The sequence below is a fragment of the Danio rerio genome, chromosome 19, assembly GCF_052040795.2.
Source record: "Danio rerio strain M-AB ecotype USA chromosome 19, GRCz13ab, whole genome shotgun sequence".
Classification (NCBI taxonomy): domain Eukaryota; kingdom Metazoa; phylum Chordata; class Actinopteri; order Cypriniformes; family Danionidae; genus Danio; species Danio rerio.
Window position 1 is genome coordinate 37889013 of NC_141039.2, and position 14429 is coordinate 37903441.

The 14429-nt window shown below is 34.7% G+C and overlaps 1 protein-coding gene across 4 annotated transcripts; it reads right to left on the reverse strand.

The window, feature by feature from the left end:
* Window positions 1-616: 616 nt before the first annotated feature.
* On the reverse strand, window positions 617-11754 carry trappc3 (trafficking protein particle complex subunit 3). Of its 4 annotated transcripts, XR_015515865.2 has the most exons (7): window positions 11600-11754; window positions 9033-9130; window positions 5069-5168; window positions 3195-3377; window positions 2952-3103; window positions 1357-1494; window positions 617-841 (listed from the first exon to the last, which is right to left on the reverse strand). XR_015515865.2 is itself a non-coding variant. In XM_087294337.2 (6 exons), the coding sequence occupies exons 1-5, from the start codon at window positions 11639-11641 to the stop codon at window positions 2984-2986; spliced, it is 543 nt and encodes a 180-aa protein (XP_087150463.2). In that variant the 5' UTR covers window positions 11642-11754; the 3' UTR covers window positions 617-1494; window positions 2952-2983.
* Window positions 11755-14429: the final 2675 nt, after the last annotated feature.

Genomic DNA, 14429 nt, shown 5'->3' on the forward strand with positions numbered 1-14429 from the left:
TTCTGGAAAAAAAAGAAGTCCGGATAATGACGTAAGGCGATTAACAGGTGTCAGGAAGGGACTTTGAGCTGCACTGGAGAAATGAATGGCTTTCAGCAAACGGCCTCTTCCCCCCCCTTTCCCATCGGTCCACATGACCATGAACCCTTGGGCTACACCATTAAAAGGCACTGGCTCCCAAAACAGCTCTGTCCTGCACACGCACCAGTGAACCTCCAGGCCCTGATTGCTTCCACGTTGCTTGAGTAAACATCTGAGACAAATTAGGCCCTTGTTATTGTTGTTTAACTCCAACCACATCGTGCTGCTGCCGCGCTGCAGGAATAACAGTCTCACGATGCAATACACGACAAGTCAAAGATGGCGATGGGGGCCGCCGTGACACTTCATTACATATGTGTGGAGGAACCTGCCACAGGTCTGGTGCACACAGGTCCCATTATCTACATACCTACACCCCTCCCAGACTCCCCTTAACACCATCAGGCCCGTCTACAAAACATGTGCGTCTCCCAAGACTGCGGCTCTGTTCTTGTGGAACATGAGGCTCTTTCTTGAAATGTTGCTTTTAGATTAGCCATCTAGAGTTGTTTTGGACATGAAAACAGCACTGTGATATGGTCTGCTCAATAAGTGCTTTATTATAACCAAGTGAATATTAGTTTGTGTCAAAGGCCTATTGATAAAATGGACCAATGCTCAACGGTAGGTCAGAATTAATGATTTATTCACACTGTAAACATTTTTTAAGTCAGTACAACAAAAAAAAAGAAAAAAAAGAAAAACATAATCTTTATTTCCTTTCACTTTTTCTTGTTTACTCAACTTTTGAAAACATCAGCTGCACTGACCTAAAATTATTTGTCAGCAATACAAAAAACATTTAGTATCATTTTTGGAACATTTAGTTGGGTTAACATAAGATTATTAGTTTTCTGGACAGGTGAACTACTCTGTAACAAAACTTTTTAAATTGTGCCAACTGAACATTTTTTGTCTGCATAACTGGAAAGCCTGAAGTTGAATGAAAATTTTTTTTTTCCTTTTGTTCTTTTCTCCTGTACTCAATATATATTTTTATTATAATTTTTTTCACCTCAAATAAACAGAACACTAGAGAGTACTCAGCTGCACTGAGTACAAAGACAAAGATCAAAACATGGCAGGACAAACAGGGAAAAATGTTTTGTAATGCTTCCCATGTGAAGCATGCCTTCCTGTTTTTTTAATTGAACAATGTTTGTTCGTTCTTATAATGTATTTTATCTTAGTTCCAATTTCCAAAAGAGTTTTTTGTTCACTCAACTTCAGACATTTTAGGTCGGTGCAACTGATGTTTTCAAAAGTTGAGTACACATCAGTGCCAATGGTGTAGTGGTTAGTGCATTGACACATAGCACTCCAGTGTTCACAGCGAAGTTCAATTTCCACCTACAGGTCCTATGCCAATCCTTCGCCTCTCCCCATGCTTTTCTGTCTATACTCCCTACTGACCTAAAAAATAAACGTGAAAAAAAAAAAATTGGATAGACGAGGAAAAAAGACAAAGGAAATAAGAGTTATGTTTTTTTTTGTTCACTCAACTCAACTTCATGTTTTTTTGTTCAGTTGGCACAAAGTGAAAAAGCTGTTACAGAGTAGCTCACCTCTCTAGAAAACAAATAATCTTATCCAAGTAACCCAACTTGATGTTTTTTGTATTACTGACAAAGAATTTTAGGTCAGTGCAGCTGATATTTTCAAAAGTTGAGTGAACAAGAAAAAGCGAAAGAAAATAAGGATTGTTTTTTTGTTGTACTGACTGAATTTTTATTTTTTTACAAAGCATATATGGGTAAATAAATTAGTCCTACTAGACTTTATGCCCAACTTAAATGAAAAGTTCACCCAAAAAGAAAAAATTCTCTCTTCTCTCTGTGTGTGACCATTTGATGATTTCCATTTACCTCCATATTATTTTTCTCCACTATGGAGTTCATTGGGGACTATCAACAATTGTGTTACTAATGGTCTTCAAAGCTATGTTTTTCAACAGCTTGAGGGGGAGTACATGGTGAACAAATCTTTATTTGGGGGGTGAACTTTAACTTTCTCTTTAAATGCAGTTAGCATACAAAAACGCTATAGACAAATTGTTATAAGAAAAGACTTAAGAAGGTATTTGCATGAAATAAAAAACCTGGACCAGGTGGAGAGAACAAGCCATCCTTGGTGAAACATCAAGAGATTCTTCTTAACCCAAGCTCTCAATGCAATGACTACACTCTGTTCTTCTGGAACATGAGGCTCATTATTAAAATGTTGCTTTTAGATTAGCCATCTAAAGTTGTTTTGGTCATAAAACCAGCACTGTGATATGGTCTGCTTAAATGAGTGCTTTAATGTAACCAAGTACATTTTAGTTTGTTTCAAAGGCCTATTGAGAATAAGGACAAATGGTCAACAGTTGGTCAGAATTAATTATTTATTATTATATGCCTAAATAAATTAGTCCTATTACACTTTAAGCCCGACTTAAATGGATAGTTCACCCAAAAATTAAATTTCTGTCATCAGGACGAGTTTCCCTCTTCGATTGTGGCCAGCTGATGATTTCCATTGACATCCACAGTATTTTTCCCTAAAATAGAAGTCAAGGGTTGGAAGGTTGGAAACAGCTTAAGGGTGTGTACATGGTGGAATTTTTTTTTGGGGGGGGGGGGGGGGGGGGGGGTGAACGTTCTCTTTAAATGCAATATGCATACAACACACTACAGACATAATGTCATACAAAAAGACTTAAGAAGGTATTAGGATGAAATAAAAAACCTGGCCCAGGTGGAAAAAAAACATGCCATCCTTGGTGAAACATCAAGAGAATCTTCTTGACACAAGCTCTCAATGCAATACTTACAATGCTTTAGGAACTGTTGGTCATCTTTTGACCAAAATAAACATTTTTGGTTCCCTACCCAACATAAAAAGTCTCTCAGGTCTCTTATCCTCATTCGTCCCCAGCTGGCAGGTTCTCCTCAATCCTTTTGATGAACTTCATGCGAATTTCTGTCACATTGTCACCTCTTAACGTGTCCTGAGCGAATCGTACATCCACTGCCATCTGAACCTGCAGGAGTAGAAAATTGACCATACTAGTGTAACCGCTAATAGAAGGTTATCATAGAAACATATTCATCTCATGCAAACGTGCTCCTCACCATTTCAAGAGCTCCTCTTAGAACGCCACAGAGCAGGTTGGAGTAGACCAGATTACTGTGGTTGTCAGGAAGCTCTACAAAGTCTACCAACGGGTTGCTTTCGAGGATGAGGGAGAACTCGTCTCCTGCAGGACTCCAGTTGGTCACGCTGGGAGTGATACCCAAGTACATCTTGAAAGCTACCTGTTAATGTGAAGACAAAAGGCCCTTCAGTCCTCATGTTAAGTCGCTTGCCTACATCGATGATGTCAAGGCCACATTTAAGTGATTTTGCAGAGCTGCCACATTCTTTTTAGGTGCTGTATTCATGACTCTGAAAAAACTTAGGCACACTTGAGCAGTATATGACTTTGAAGAAGTGCGAGTGCGTTCCAAAGATCTCATGCATTTTACATAAAGGATTTTACATGAACATTTTATTGGGAATCTTAATTTACAACTTGTACTGTACATTGCACAATAAAAATAGATAAATGTAAGGACTATTTTAGATAATAGAATTAAATTCTTGAAAATGCGCAATGCCTGACAAAAATCTTGTCGTCTTCCCTGACAATCGTTACAGACCACAGGCACCTGCCTCGTGAAATGCAGAGCTTTTTTTTTCTTCCATTCAGCATGTCGTATCAACATCCATTAAAATACCTCTTCCCGCAGTTCATAGTTGCATCTAATATCTTATTTGTCACGGGGGGCATGCCCGAATGAAAGTGAGAGTGCCAAACCGCAGTTAAAAATGACAAATTAATAATGAAACACCCGAAATGACATGAAACTTGGGAGGAAATGTGGATAGCGCAGTAACGCAATGACGGTAATCTAAGGATGTGCTATAACAAGTAAAACGAGATCATGAAATAAACATTTCAAAACCAACTCATGTAAACACCTTAGTCTTATTATTGTCTTAATTAGATTAAGGGAAATAATTTGATTACTGATGTCTATGTAAACGTAGTTACTGACACTAAAATAAAGCTACCAATTTTTTCACAATAAACTTTAAATACTGTGTTTCTAACTACTGTACATCCTTGAAACGTAAGTTAAAAATCAACAACCTAAAAAATCCTTGACTTTAGGTAACCCTTGATTTTAAAAACCCCCAAAAAAACTCACACCCTCTAAAATTATAATTATAAAATTATTTTTAAATTAAAATTATAGTAAAAATATCTGACCCTAAATTAAGATTGGACGAGTCTGAAGCCATAAAACACATACACACACACCTGTGAGTGCACATCTCGCAGACATGGTGTTGGTCTGCAGCTGTAAACAACTAAACTAAACGTTTCACAATTTGTACCTCATTAAACTGTTGTTTAAAAAGTGTTTTAAGACCCTCAGGTTTAAAATTTTGATCATGGTCCCAGCAAACCAACGCGTTCTGGATTAACGCTCGACAACGTGGCACACGTGGAGGAAAGTGAGGACATAAAGACAGAGAAAACAGAAGAAGAGAGGAGAACAGACAGACAGAGAGCAACCAAGCATGGACAGGTGACGGACAGCGGGAAGAACGCTCTGTCAATCCTGTCAGTGTGAACCCTAAATGCTTAGGGTGAAGTGCAGTGTTTCGTAAAAAAAGCACAGTCTGTGGCTCTCGCAGACCAAAGAAAACAAGCCGAGAGGAACACGAGTGTCTCGGTTCACTCGAACGCTGCACAAACGGCCCGCCAGTTGGCTTTGCGGTAGCATAGCACGGATGTTTCTCAAGCTGTGTGACTCTGAAAAATTAAAAACGGTAGAAAGATGTGATGAAAGCTAAGAAGGTATGTGGGCTACTGCAGGTTGAAGTTCAAATTCCAGTCACTTGCTTGCGCATTAGCATGCTTGCCTGCTCAGAATGTGCTCCGATTGGCTCAAGTTACCTTTGCAATGACATCGGCTGTTTCTCGGAAATCGTGACACCTCCCCACGCTGGACCGAGCCAAGAAGTCCTCAATCAGACGCACTCCGATATTGTATCCCCTTGAAAGGACACAAGAAGAGAAAAGAATCTGTGAAACCGTTATTGTCAGAGAAGTTCACTTCACCCACCAAATGCAATCATAATCTCTTTTCACTTTGAAGGTCTCAGTAAAGCCCTTCAGTCTTTCAAGGACTTATAAAAAGCAAGATACATACTTGTTTGGTCAGAGAGAAAGAAGTCAAATCTCACTCCTGCTTCTATCATATTTGATGCTTTAAAGAAGCAGGAGGAGGAAAAAAAAAAGATTGTATTTCAGACGGGTTGCCAAACCCAATATCAGTGGGACTACTGGATTAGTTCAAGGCACGGTTTAAATGAAAAGATCACTCAGCCAAAGAATACACACTGCCCACTGATTCTCCAAATCACAACCGTTGGGGCTCCAAGCATCCTTACTGCTTTTCCCACAATCTTTAAACTAGCGCCTTCCAACTGCTTTTGAGTCAGGGATGAGATTTAACATCAGACGTCATGTGGCAATCAAACGAACTACCAAAGTTTTATCAAAAATGTACTTAAATACTAAAGTAGATTAAAGTTAATTAAATATAATATATATATTTAAATTTCTTGTACCTGCTATTCAAGTTGACAGCATAATCTGACTATTCCTCTCAGTAACAGGAGGATTAGAAGTAGAGATCTGCGCGGGACAAATTCTTTAGTCCCACTCCCGCAAGGTTTTATTCCGCACCCAACCGCTCCTACCGTATATTCAGCTTTTGTTTACCCGCTGCCCAACCCGCCCCGTTTTCTACCCGACCTGACCATTGCTGCTAAATTTAGATCTGGTTTCTAAAATCTCACATTTAAATAGGGTACTACCAAAAGATAAAACTGTAGGTTGTACAAAGATTGTAGGCTAAATGTCACACTTGTTTGCCCCTTTGTGTTGACTGCTGCCTTAAACCTGAGGTTCCAGTCTTGTAACTAATTTTAAAATTGAGGTATTATCACATCGCACAAAGGGTCATTTTTTTCCCATTTGCATCTATGACGCATGAAAGACTCCCATACATCGGACTTGGCTGATGTGGGTTTTCTGACTGTTTTCAGATGCAAGCTTAAGGACAGCGCATCTTCACTTTGCTCTGCCATGGTAAAGACTACTGAAAGAAAACTGAACTTTTTATTTAAAAAAAAGCACGTGCAGAAACCACTGCTCAATGCGTTCATCATGCGTTCATCACTGGCTGTACCAGTGCTCAATAAAAATGAGGAAATCACCGATATGCTGTTATTGAGTAATATTTGGCCTCAGGAGCGGTATATTGTTAAACCGCTCGATCCCATTCAAATTACACCAGAGTTACCAACAGCTACCGAGTTTTTTTTCAGAAATTTATTCCCGGGCCACAAAAAATCTGGTCGAGTACAGCAATGGAAATGCAGACCTCTTATTAGAACAATTCAGTAGATATTGATTGGATTTAGGAATTTATTTTTATTATTACAGATTAATACGTTTATTTTAGGGATGGGAAGATTAACCGATATGTATCGATACGCGGTCATGCGCGTGCACGATGCGAGTGCATCGGTTGAGCAGCAGAGGATGAATGAAATTTTGGAAGCAAATCGAGATGCATCGTTTTTTGCGAGATGCATCGGTTTTTCCAAGATACAGCTTATATTTTTAATATAGAATGTATTTTTTATTTATTAACAAGTGTTGTCAACCTGTTTTTGGCACATAATTTAATCGACCTACATAAAGTAAGCCTTAGCAACGGATTTGCGGATGTGTACAGTTACACTACAACTCAGTGTATCAGGTGTGCGGATGAAGCTAGTGGTGCGCCCTCAGAAAGCGCGAGAAGCAAAACAAACATTTTATTCCCCACTGAGTTTTAAATCTAAAGTATGGCAACATTATGGATTTAAGGATGGACGACTTGACAGGACAGATGCAATTTGCAAAATGTGCCGCGCATCTGTAAAATACGTGGGCAGTACGACTAATCTAAAATCTCACTTGAAGCGGCGCCACGGTGTTGTTGTGGAAGCATCTTCCAGTGTTCCTGCATCCCCGGCTTTCGCACTGCTTCAACTGTAGCTACCAGCTCCAAAAGTGGTGAGAAAAGCATTCTCGCCAAAAAATCGTATCGTATTGCATCGCAATATGTCACAAATGTATCGCTAATATATCGGATCGTATTCTTTGTATCGAGATGCGTATCGGATCGGCATTATAGCTTAGATGCCCAACCCTAGTTTATTTTGTTTTAACGTGATAAACTACTGTTTAAAAATTTGAGGTCAACTAACCAATCTATTCTTCTATTCAGTAATATCTAAGATTTTTTTTTACAGCAAAACTGTTTTTTGAATAATATGAAATGTTTCTTAGCATTAAATCAGTATATTAGTGAATATATACTCCCCCATATTATATATATATATATATATATATATATATATATATATATATATATATATATATATATATATATATATGTACAGAATTAATATAGTTTTATAATAATTAATTTTTAAAATACCTTTCAGGTAAAATACCTTACAGTATTTTTGTTGAAATAAATGCTAAGAGACTGATAAAATAATGATAAGAGACTTTTCAAAAGCATATCAGATTCTTACAGACCATAATTTAAACATGGTTAATGCTATTTTATTATTTGAATCAAATCTGCACCCAACCAAAAGAAACACTGCAGTACATGAGAGGTAAACTTAAAATAGTAAGTTAATAGAGAGAGAAAAAAAAATATATGTATAAAAAGCAACACTCTCATCCATCTCTTTCATCTGGATCCACTCTAACAGTGGAATAGAATTTGACAAGTAGCCAAAAGTGGAACAGAATCATGCATTTGAAAAGCAGGGGTGTAACCTACAGCTGCACGACTCATTTACTGTAGCCGGGTATGGAGAAGAGAGACAGCGGCTCTCTAAAAACCTTAAGTGGCATATTATACACACTTAATACCACCCAACCCAATTTCAGGAGACTAGATGGCACAGGAGTAACCGGGCAGTTAACATAATTATTACACTAACAGCCTAGACCCAACACAAACATATGACAAAATGGCATTTACTCCATCTTTAAGCCATCTTAACACTAAAAAATAATGAAAACTGACTAGACAAATTAACAGTGAGCAGTTACACCACCTAAAATATAATCACTTCATTTTATTTTACTAAAAAGAGAGGACAACAGAAACACATGTGGACTACTGATTAATATTATTAAATAAAATAACTTCACTTATGTAAAACAACTAGCAGCCAAGGATTAGTTTGTGTATTAAAAAATAGACACACAACAAATTACATTTTACTTGAATAGTAAAGTTTTACAGCTCCTATCAAGTCATGTGTAAAAAAAACTTTAAAATGTAACTAATTAGAAAAAAATCCTAATTAACTGCTCCCTGTTAATATAAAAAAAACATATTAAAGAATCACAAGCATTATGTTGTTACATTAAAAACTGTAAAAAAAATCCACACAATTCGTTCATGTTGTCCCGACACAAATTGATTAAATTCAATGAACAAATTTTACTGGACTGAACATAAAGAAAGTAAGTTGTCCCCAAATAATCTCAAGAATGATGTTGTTTCAGCTCATTTTAAATAAGAGGATAGGCTCTGGTGTAAAAGTAAAAAAAACTTTTCACAGTTTTAAAGTAAAACATATAAGTATGTTTGATTATATTTCTAAGCAATACAAGTAATGTACTAAAAATATTGTATTAGGATTATACTGTAAATGACTTGGGCAAACTATAAAATTCTTAAAGGCACTTATATGTTTGCCAGTTGACCGTCAGCAAAAATTCCTGATGATGAGAGGGCTAAATCAGAATGAAAGCAAGGGAAAGGCAGACTTACATTTTATCCAGTTGTTTGTTGACCTCTTCATCATTTTCATAGTCCTTACACAGCTGAGTGACCAGAGCTCCATATGTGAGAGTGAATAACTCTGAATTCTGTTCAGGAAAAAGACCAGCACAACAAGACTCACTAAATTCAGTTCATTTAACATAGAAATAAAAATACACAGAAAGCTAATAAATAAAAATAATAACCTGATTTATATAAAATAAAAAGATTTTTTTGAGTCAAGAGTACAATCTTTCCTTGCTTTAATGAGAACACACAGTGCTCCGCATAACCAAGCACACCCCATTTTGAAAATAAATATTTTTATAATTTTTTCAGTGAATATAGGTAATATATTTTGGTGCATTTGACCAAAAAAGATTTATTAAATGTTTATTAAAATAATATTTTAGTCACCATACATCTTTAGAAATAGAAAGATAATACATTTAAATTTATGCAAAATATTGAACGAAAATACAAAATTAGATTTATTTGATTGTTATATATATATATGTTTTTATTATTTTTTCTCTTGATTTTTAATCTTTTATATTTTTAATTAAAAAAAATTCCCTAACATATAAATTTGGGCTACTAATTTTTGGACCGTTCTCGCAAGTTATTTTGTTAGATTTGCTCCAGATTTGGTTTCAGCACTGACTAATGTAATGTATATGCACAAACAGAATATTGTATAGCATTCTATAGAAAATATTAATTCAAATGACAGATTTGTGAGGGGTGTACTCATAAATGCTGTGCATTGTATGAATTAATATATAAATGTATGTCATAATTCACATAATTCATTTGTAATTCATTCATTCATTCATTTTCTTGTCGGCTTAGTCCCTTTATTAATCCGGGGTCACCACAGCGGAATGAACCGCCAACTTGTCCAGCAAGTTTTTTACGCAGCGGATGCCCTTCCAGCCACAACTCATCTCTGGGAAACATCCACACACACTCATACACTATGGACAATTTAGCCTACCCAATTCACCTGTACCGCATGTCTTTGGACTGTGGGGGAAACCGGAACACCCGGAGGAAACCCATGTGAAGGCAGGGAGAACATGCAAACTCCACACAGAAACGCCAACTGAGCTGAGGTTCGAATCAGCGACCCAGCGACCTTCTTGCCGTAAGGCGACAGCACTACCTACTGCGCCACTGCCTCGCTACAAAATAAATATGATTTAGGGATGGACAAAATCTAACATTGCGATTTTTATCTTTTTTTTTTTCTGCGATGTAATTGGGATATGAATATAATATCACCAGATGATTTGAATAGGTCTGTTTGAAAAGATTTCCTTAGTTTATGATCAAGTGGGATGATCTTTTTTTTCTATGTAGTGCATCTGCGTAAATTATAATAAATTACAAGCAAAATAAAGAAATGAATGCTTTATGGTTTTCTTGGCCGTCTAACAGTATTCAAGGACAGAAATTGAACCATTAAATGTGGAATAACATGGTCATCATTGTATAAATAAGCAAAAAAAATATATATATATATATATTAATATCTATTTTTATTACTATTGTATTATCTTTCAATGTGGCTATTGCGCATAGACACATTGTGATATCGATGGTCAAAATATATTTTGATTAGCCCTAATACGATTCTACAAAAACGCTCAAATAATCTATTGTTATTAAATTTATTATTATTATTAATATTAATAAAAATATTATTGTTGTTTCAGGTTCATGATTCAGTTTTATTTTTTGCTGGATGGGTTGGCAATTCATTCTGCTGTGGCAACCCCGGATTAATAAAGGGACTAAGCCGACAAGGAAATGAATGAATGAATAAATCATTTTTATGTGTGTAATACTGTATAATATAATAACTGCAATGAATAAATGAACAAATCTTTGAGTGTGGTCAGGAAATATAATAGCTTTTCTGATCCTCAATAAAGAAGATCTATAATAGAACTCAGTCTGTACTGTAACAATGAAACTTCAGTTCATACTCAGATGATCTGAATCAATGAGCACACAGTGGTCACAAGCGCCCTCTCATGGCACAACATGGAGTTGTTACAAACACATCTACATAATAGGAAACCTAAACATTTATAATAAAAAAACTTGTATGACAGAGCTGGACAAACCTACGTGCGTCTTTTTTCTGCTTACATAAATACCTTTTTAACAGAATAAAGCAGCATAATAATAACAGCTCTGTGCTGTATAGTTATTGCTAAAACAAAAAAAATGCACGAAACATCATGCCATTAAAGCATACATCCCTCAATACAACGAATTTATCATTCATTTAATCCCACAAAACCATTATTTTAAAGGGTTACATGCACTCCCTCACAGTTTTTAATTCAAAAAGAGCTGATTAATTAAAGAAAGACGTGTCCTTTGTGGAACACGAGCAATAAAATAACTAACATTTATATATACACACACAACACAACAGTATCTTTATTTTAATGTAATAATACAAACACTGCTCAAATAAGAAGGTTATTTATACGACAATAATAGCATGTTAGCTAGCAGCCTTGGCTTTATGTAGTAACTGAAACAACACGATACACACTCACCATCTTCTTGCTGTCCGTGGCTCTGTTTGACTGCCTAGACATGTTGTCTAATATTACAGGTGTGGAACAGATCAGTTACAGGTAATATTTTATTAATCTGCTCAATGCAAAGACAGTCCCGTGATGTTGTTTCTGTCACTGACGGAGGAGTCACTTCCTCAATAACTGCCGACTAACCGGAAGTCTTGCCACGCTTTGGTTTGTGGGTGTTGTAGTCAAGGATTCTGTGAGTATTTTTGTATGTATTTTTATATTGCTTTTTATCAGCACTGCACGGCATAACATCAGTACGTATCTATAATTATGAATGTGTAATTCATCTGTAACAAGACTAGGCCAACTCTTTGTTTCAGTGCCATTGCAGATCTTTCTTGGACTGTGTTACTTGTTTTTATATTAAAGTATGGCGTATATACTGTAATAATACTAATACTGTAGGCTTTGTGATAAAAGAAGCATGTTTAAATTTAAAAGTACTTATAAAAGAGTCGAAATCCCACTCATAGTTAAGGAATATGATATTATTTTTGGAGCCATCATCCATTTTGGGAGTGCTTTGTTTATGAAGGGATTTAATAACCTATTTTCTCAGATTTGTGCAAGATCTCAATGTTTTTTTTTAAACATATTCTGGCAAATTACCACAAAGTCAAATAACAAGAGTCTCTGTGTTTTGATCCAGTTGCAGTAATGTCCTAATGCAATGATTTTAGTTTTATTGGAACAGACATATAGGCAACAATAAATGAGATATAGTCAGGAGCTGATTCAACCAATAAGCGAGCCCGCTTAGAGCCCCAGGAAATCAGGGATCCCCCAATAAATATCTAGAAGTGTAATTTACACCTATAAACTAGTAGTTTTCTACAGTATTTTGTATGGTGAGAGTTAAAGGTATTTTGAAATACAATTTTAATGTAATTAAATATTATTTAATATACAATCGAATATAATGTTATTATAATATTGTAGTGGTATGTAATAGTAATAATATTATCTAATAAAATATCCATAAGGGAACAGTCCAGCAGTCAATTGAAAAAAAATTATTTAATTTGTAAATTCATTTTAAGAAAACCAAAATCCCCTAAATCACTAAATCCGCCCCTGAGTTTAGTGTAGACTAAAATAAATAAAAGGTGTCTTTTAAATGGGTACATTAATACAATTTATTTTTTAACTGATGTAAACAGCTTCTTCTGTGGTCTCCAAAATGTCTGTCTCATTTGTATTGTGAGTATCACAAAGTATCTCTGGGGGGAAAATGCTTTTGGGTTTTGTTTTGTGGTGTAACTCCTCTTTGAAATTAGAAAATTCTATTTTAGGATGTTCACTTTACAAGCAAAAAGGTTTTAATAAACAGTTTACACAACTGTATATGTACAAATATACATAGAACATATGAAATCCAAGTCTCTAAATAATGTCTATACAGTGCTCTGCATATATGAGTACAACCCCCCATAAATCTCTCATTTGAATTAAAATTTTCCATAGGATGCTTTACAATATTATATTTGTGCATTTACATTACATAAGTCAGTGCTGAAGCCAAACATGGAGCTAACCTAACAAAATAACTTACAATAATGGTTCAAAAATTAGTAGGCCAAATTTTGATTTTAGGGAAAAATGTATTCATTCATTCATTCATTCATTCATTCATTCATTCATTCATTCATTCATTCATTCATTCATTCATTCATTCATTCATTCATTCATTCATTCATTTTCTTTTTGGCTTAGTCCCTTTGTTAGGGAAAATTGATAAATGAAATTTTAAAAAATAGCTAAAAAATCAAGAGAAACAAAAATATATATTCAATTTTGTTGAAATGTAGTTTGTAATTATTTGAGCAATATTTTGCTTGAATTTAAATGCATTATCTTTCCATTTCTACAGATGTTCTGTGACTAAAATATTATTTGTATAAATATATAACGGTTTAATAAATCTGTTTTGTTCAAATGCACCAGTATATATCACCCATATTCACTGAGAAATGGATAAAAACATTCATTTTTAAAATGGGACATATTCATATGCTGAACACTGTACATAATGCACATATTTTCAAAAGGTAAAATATTTTCTTTCTATACCTGGCATTTGATAAAGGTCTACGGTACTGTCATTCTGCATATTGTTCAAAATCATAAAAAAAGATTTCATTTTGCATATTCAAAAAGAATAAAAAATACAATAGATTTATTGTTCCATGACATCATGAGAGAGGACAACACAGCTGTAAAGTTCTTATTTGAGTTGTTTCTTGCATCTAAGTATACACAAGCACAAGCAGTGTAGTTCTAATTCATTCTCACTAAAATAGTTTTAACTAATTTGACCTTTTAGAACTATTATTATTGTATTATTATATTCTGTAGTCTTTGGTTATGGACTGCCGAGTCTGAAAATGCAAAACCGAAAGCCTTTAGTGTAAATTCTTTTTCAAAAGGAAATCTGAAGAGCTCATTTTGTGCCAAATAAATGTGAGGATTGCTCAGATAAAGCCTTCAACATAATAATACATACATACAATAGATATGCCTTTATAATATAATATAATATAATATAATATAATATAATATAATATAATATAATATAATATAATATAATATTTACAAATATCTAATGATTGAAGTGCAAAATGTGATTTGAAATGTATTTTTATTGTACAAAATAGCCCCAAATTTTTTTATTTAATTAGTCCCTTTATTAATCCGGGGTCGCGACAGCTATAATATAATGTATTATAACATAAAATAATATAATTTGAACCCCAAAGTGATTCATATTTATTTTTTTATAATAAAATCATTCCCATAT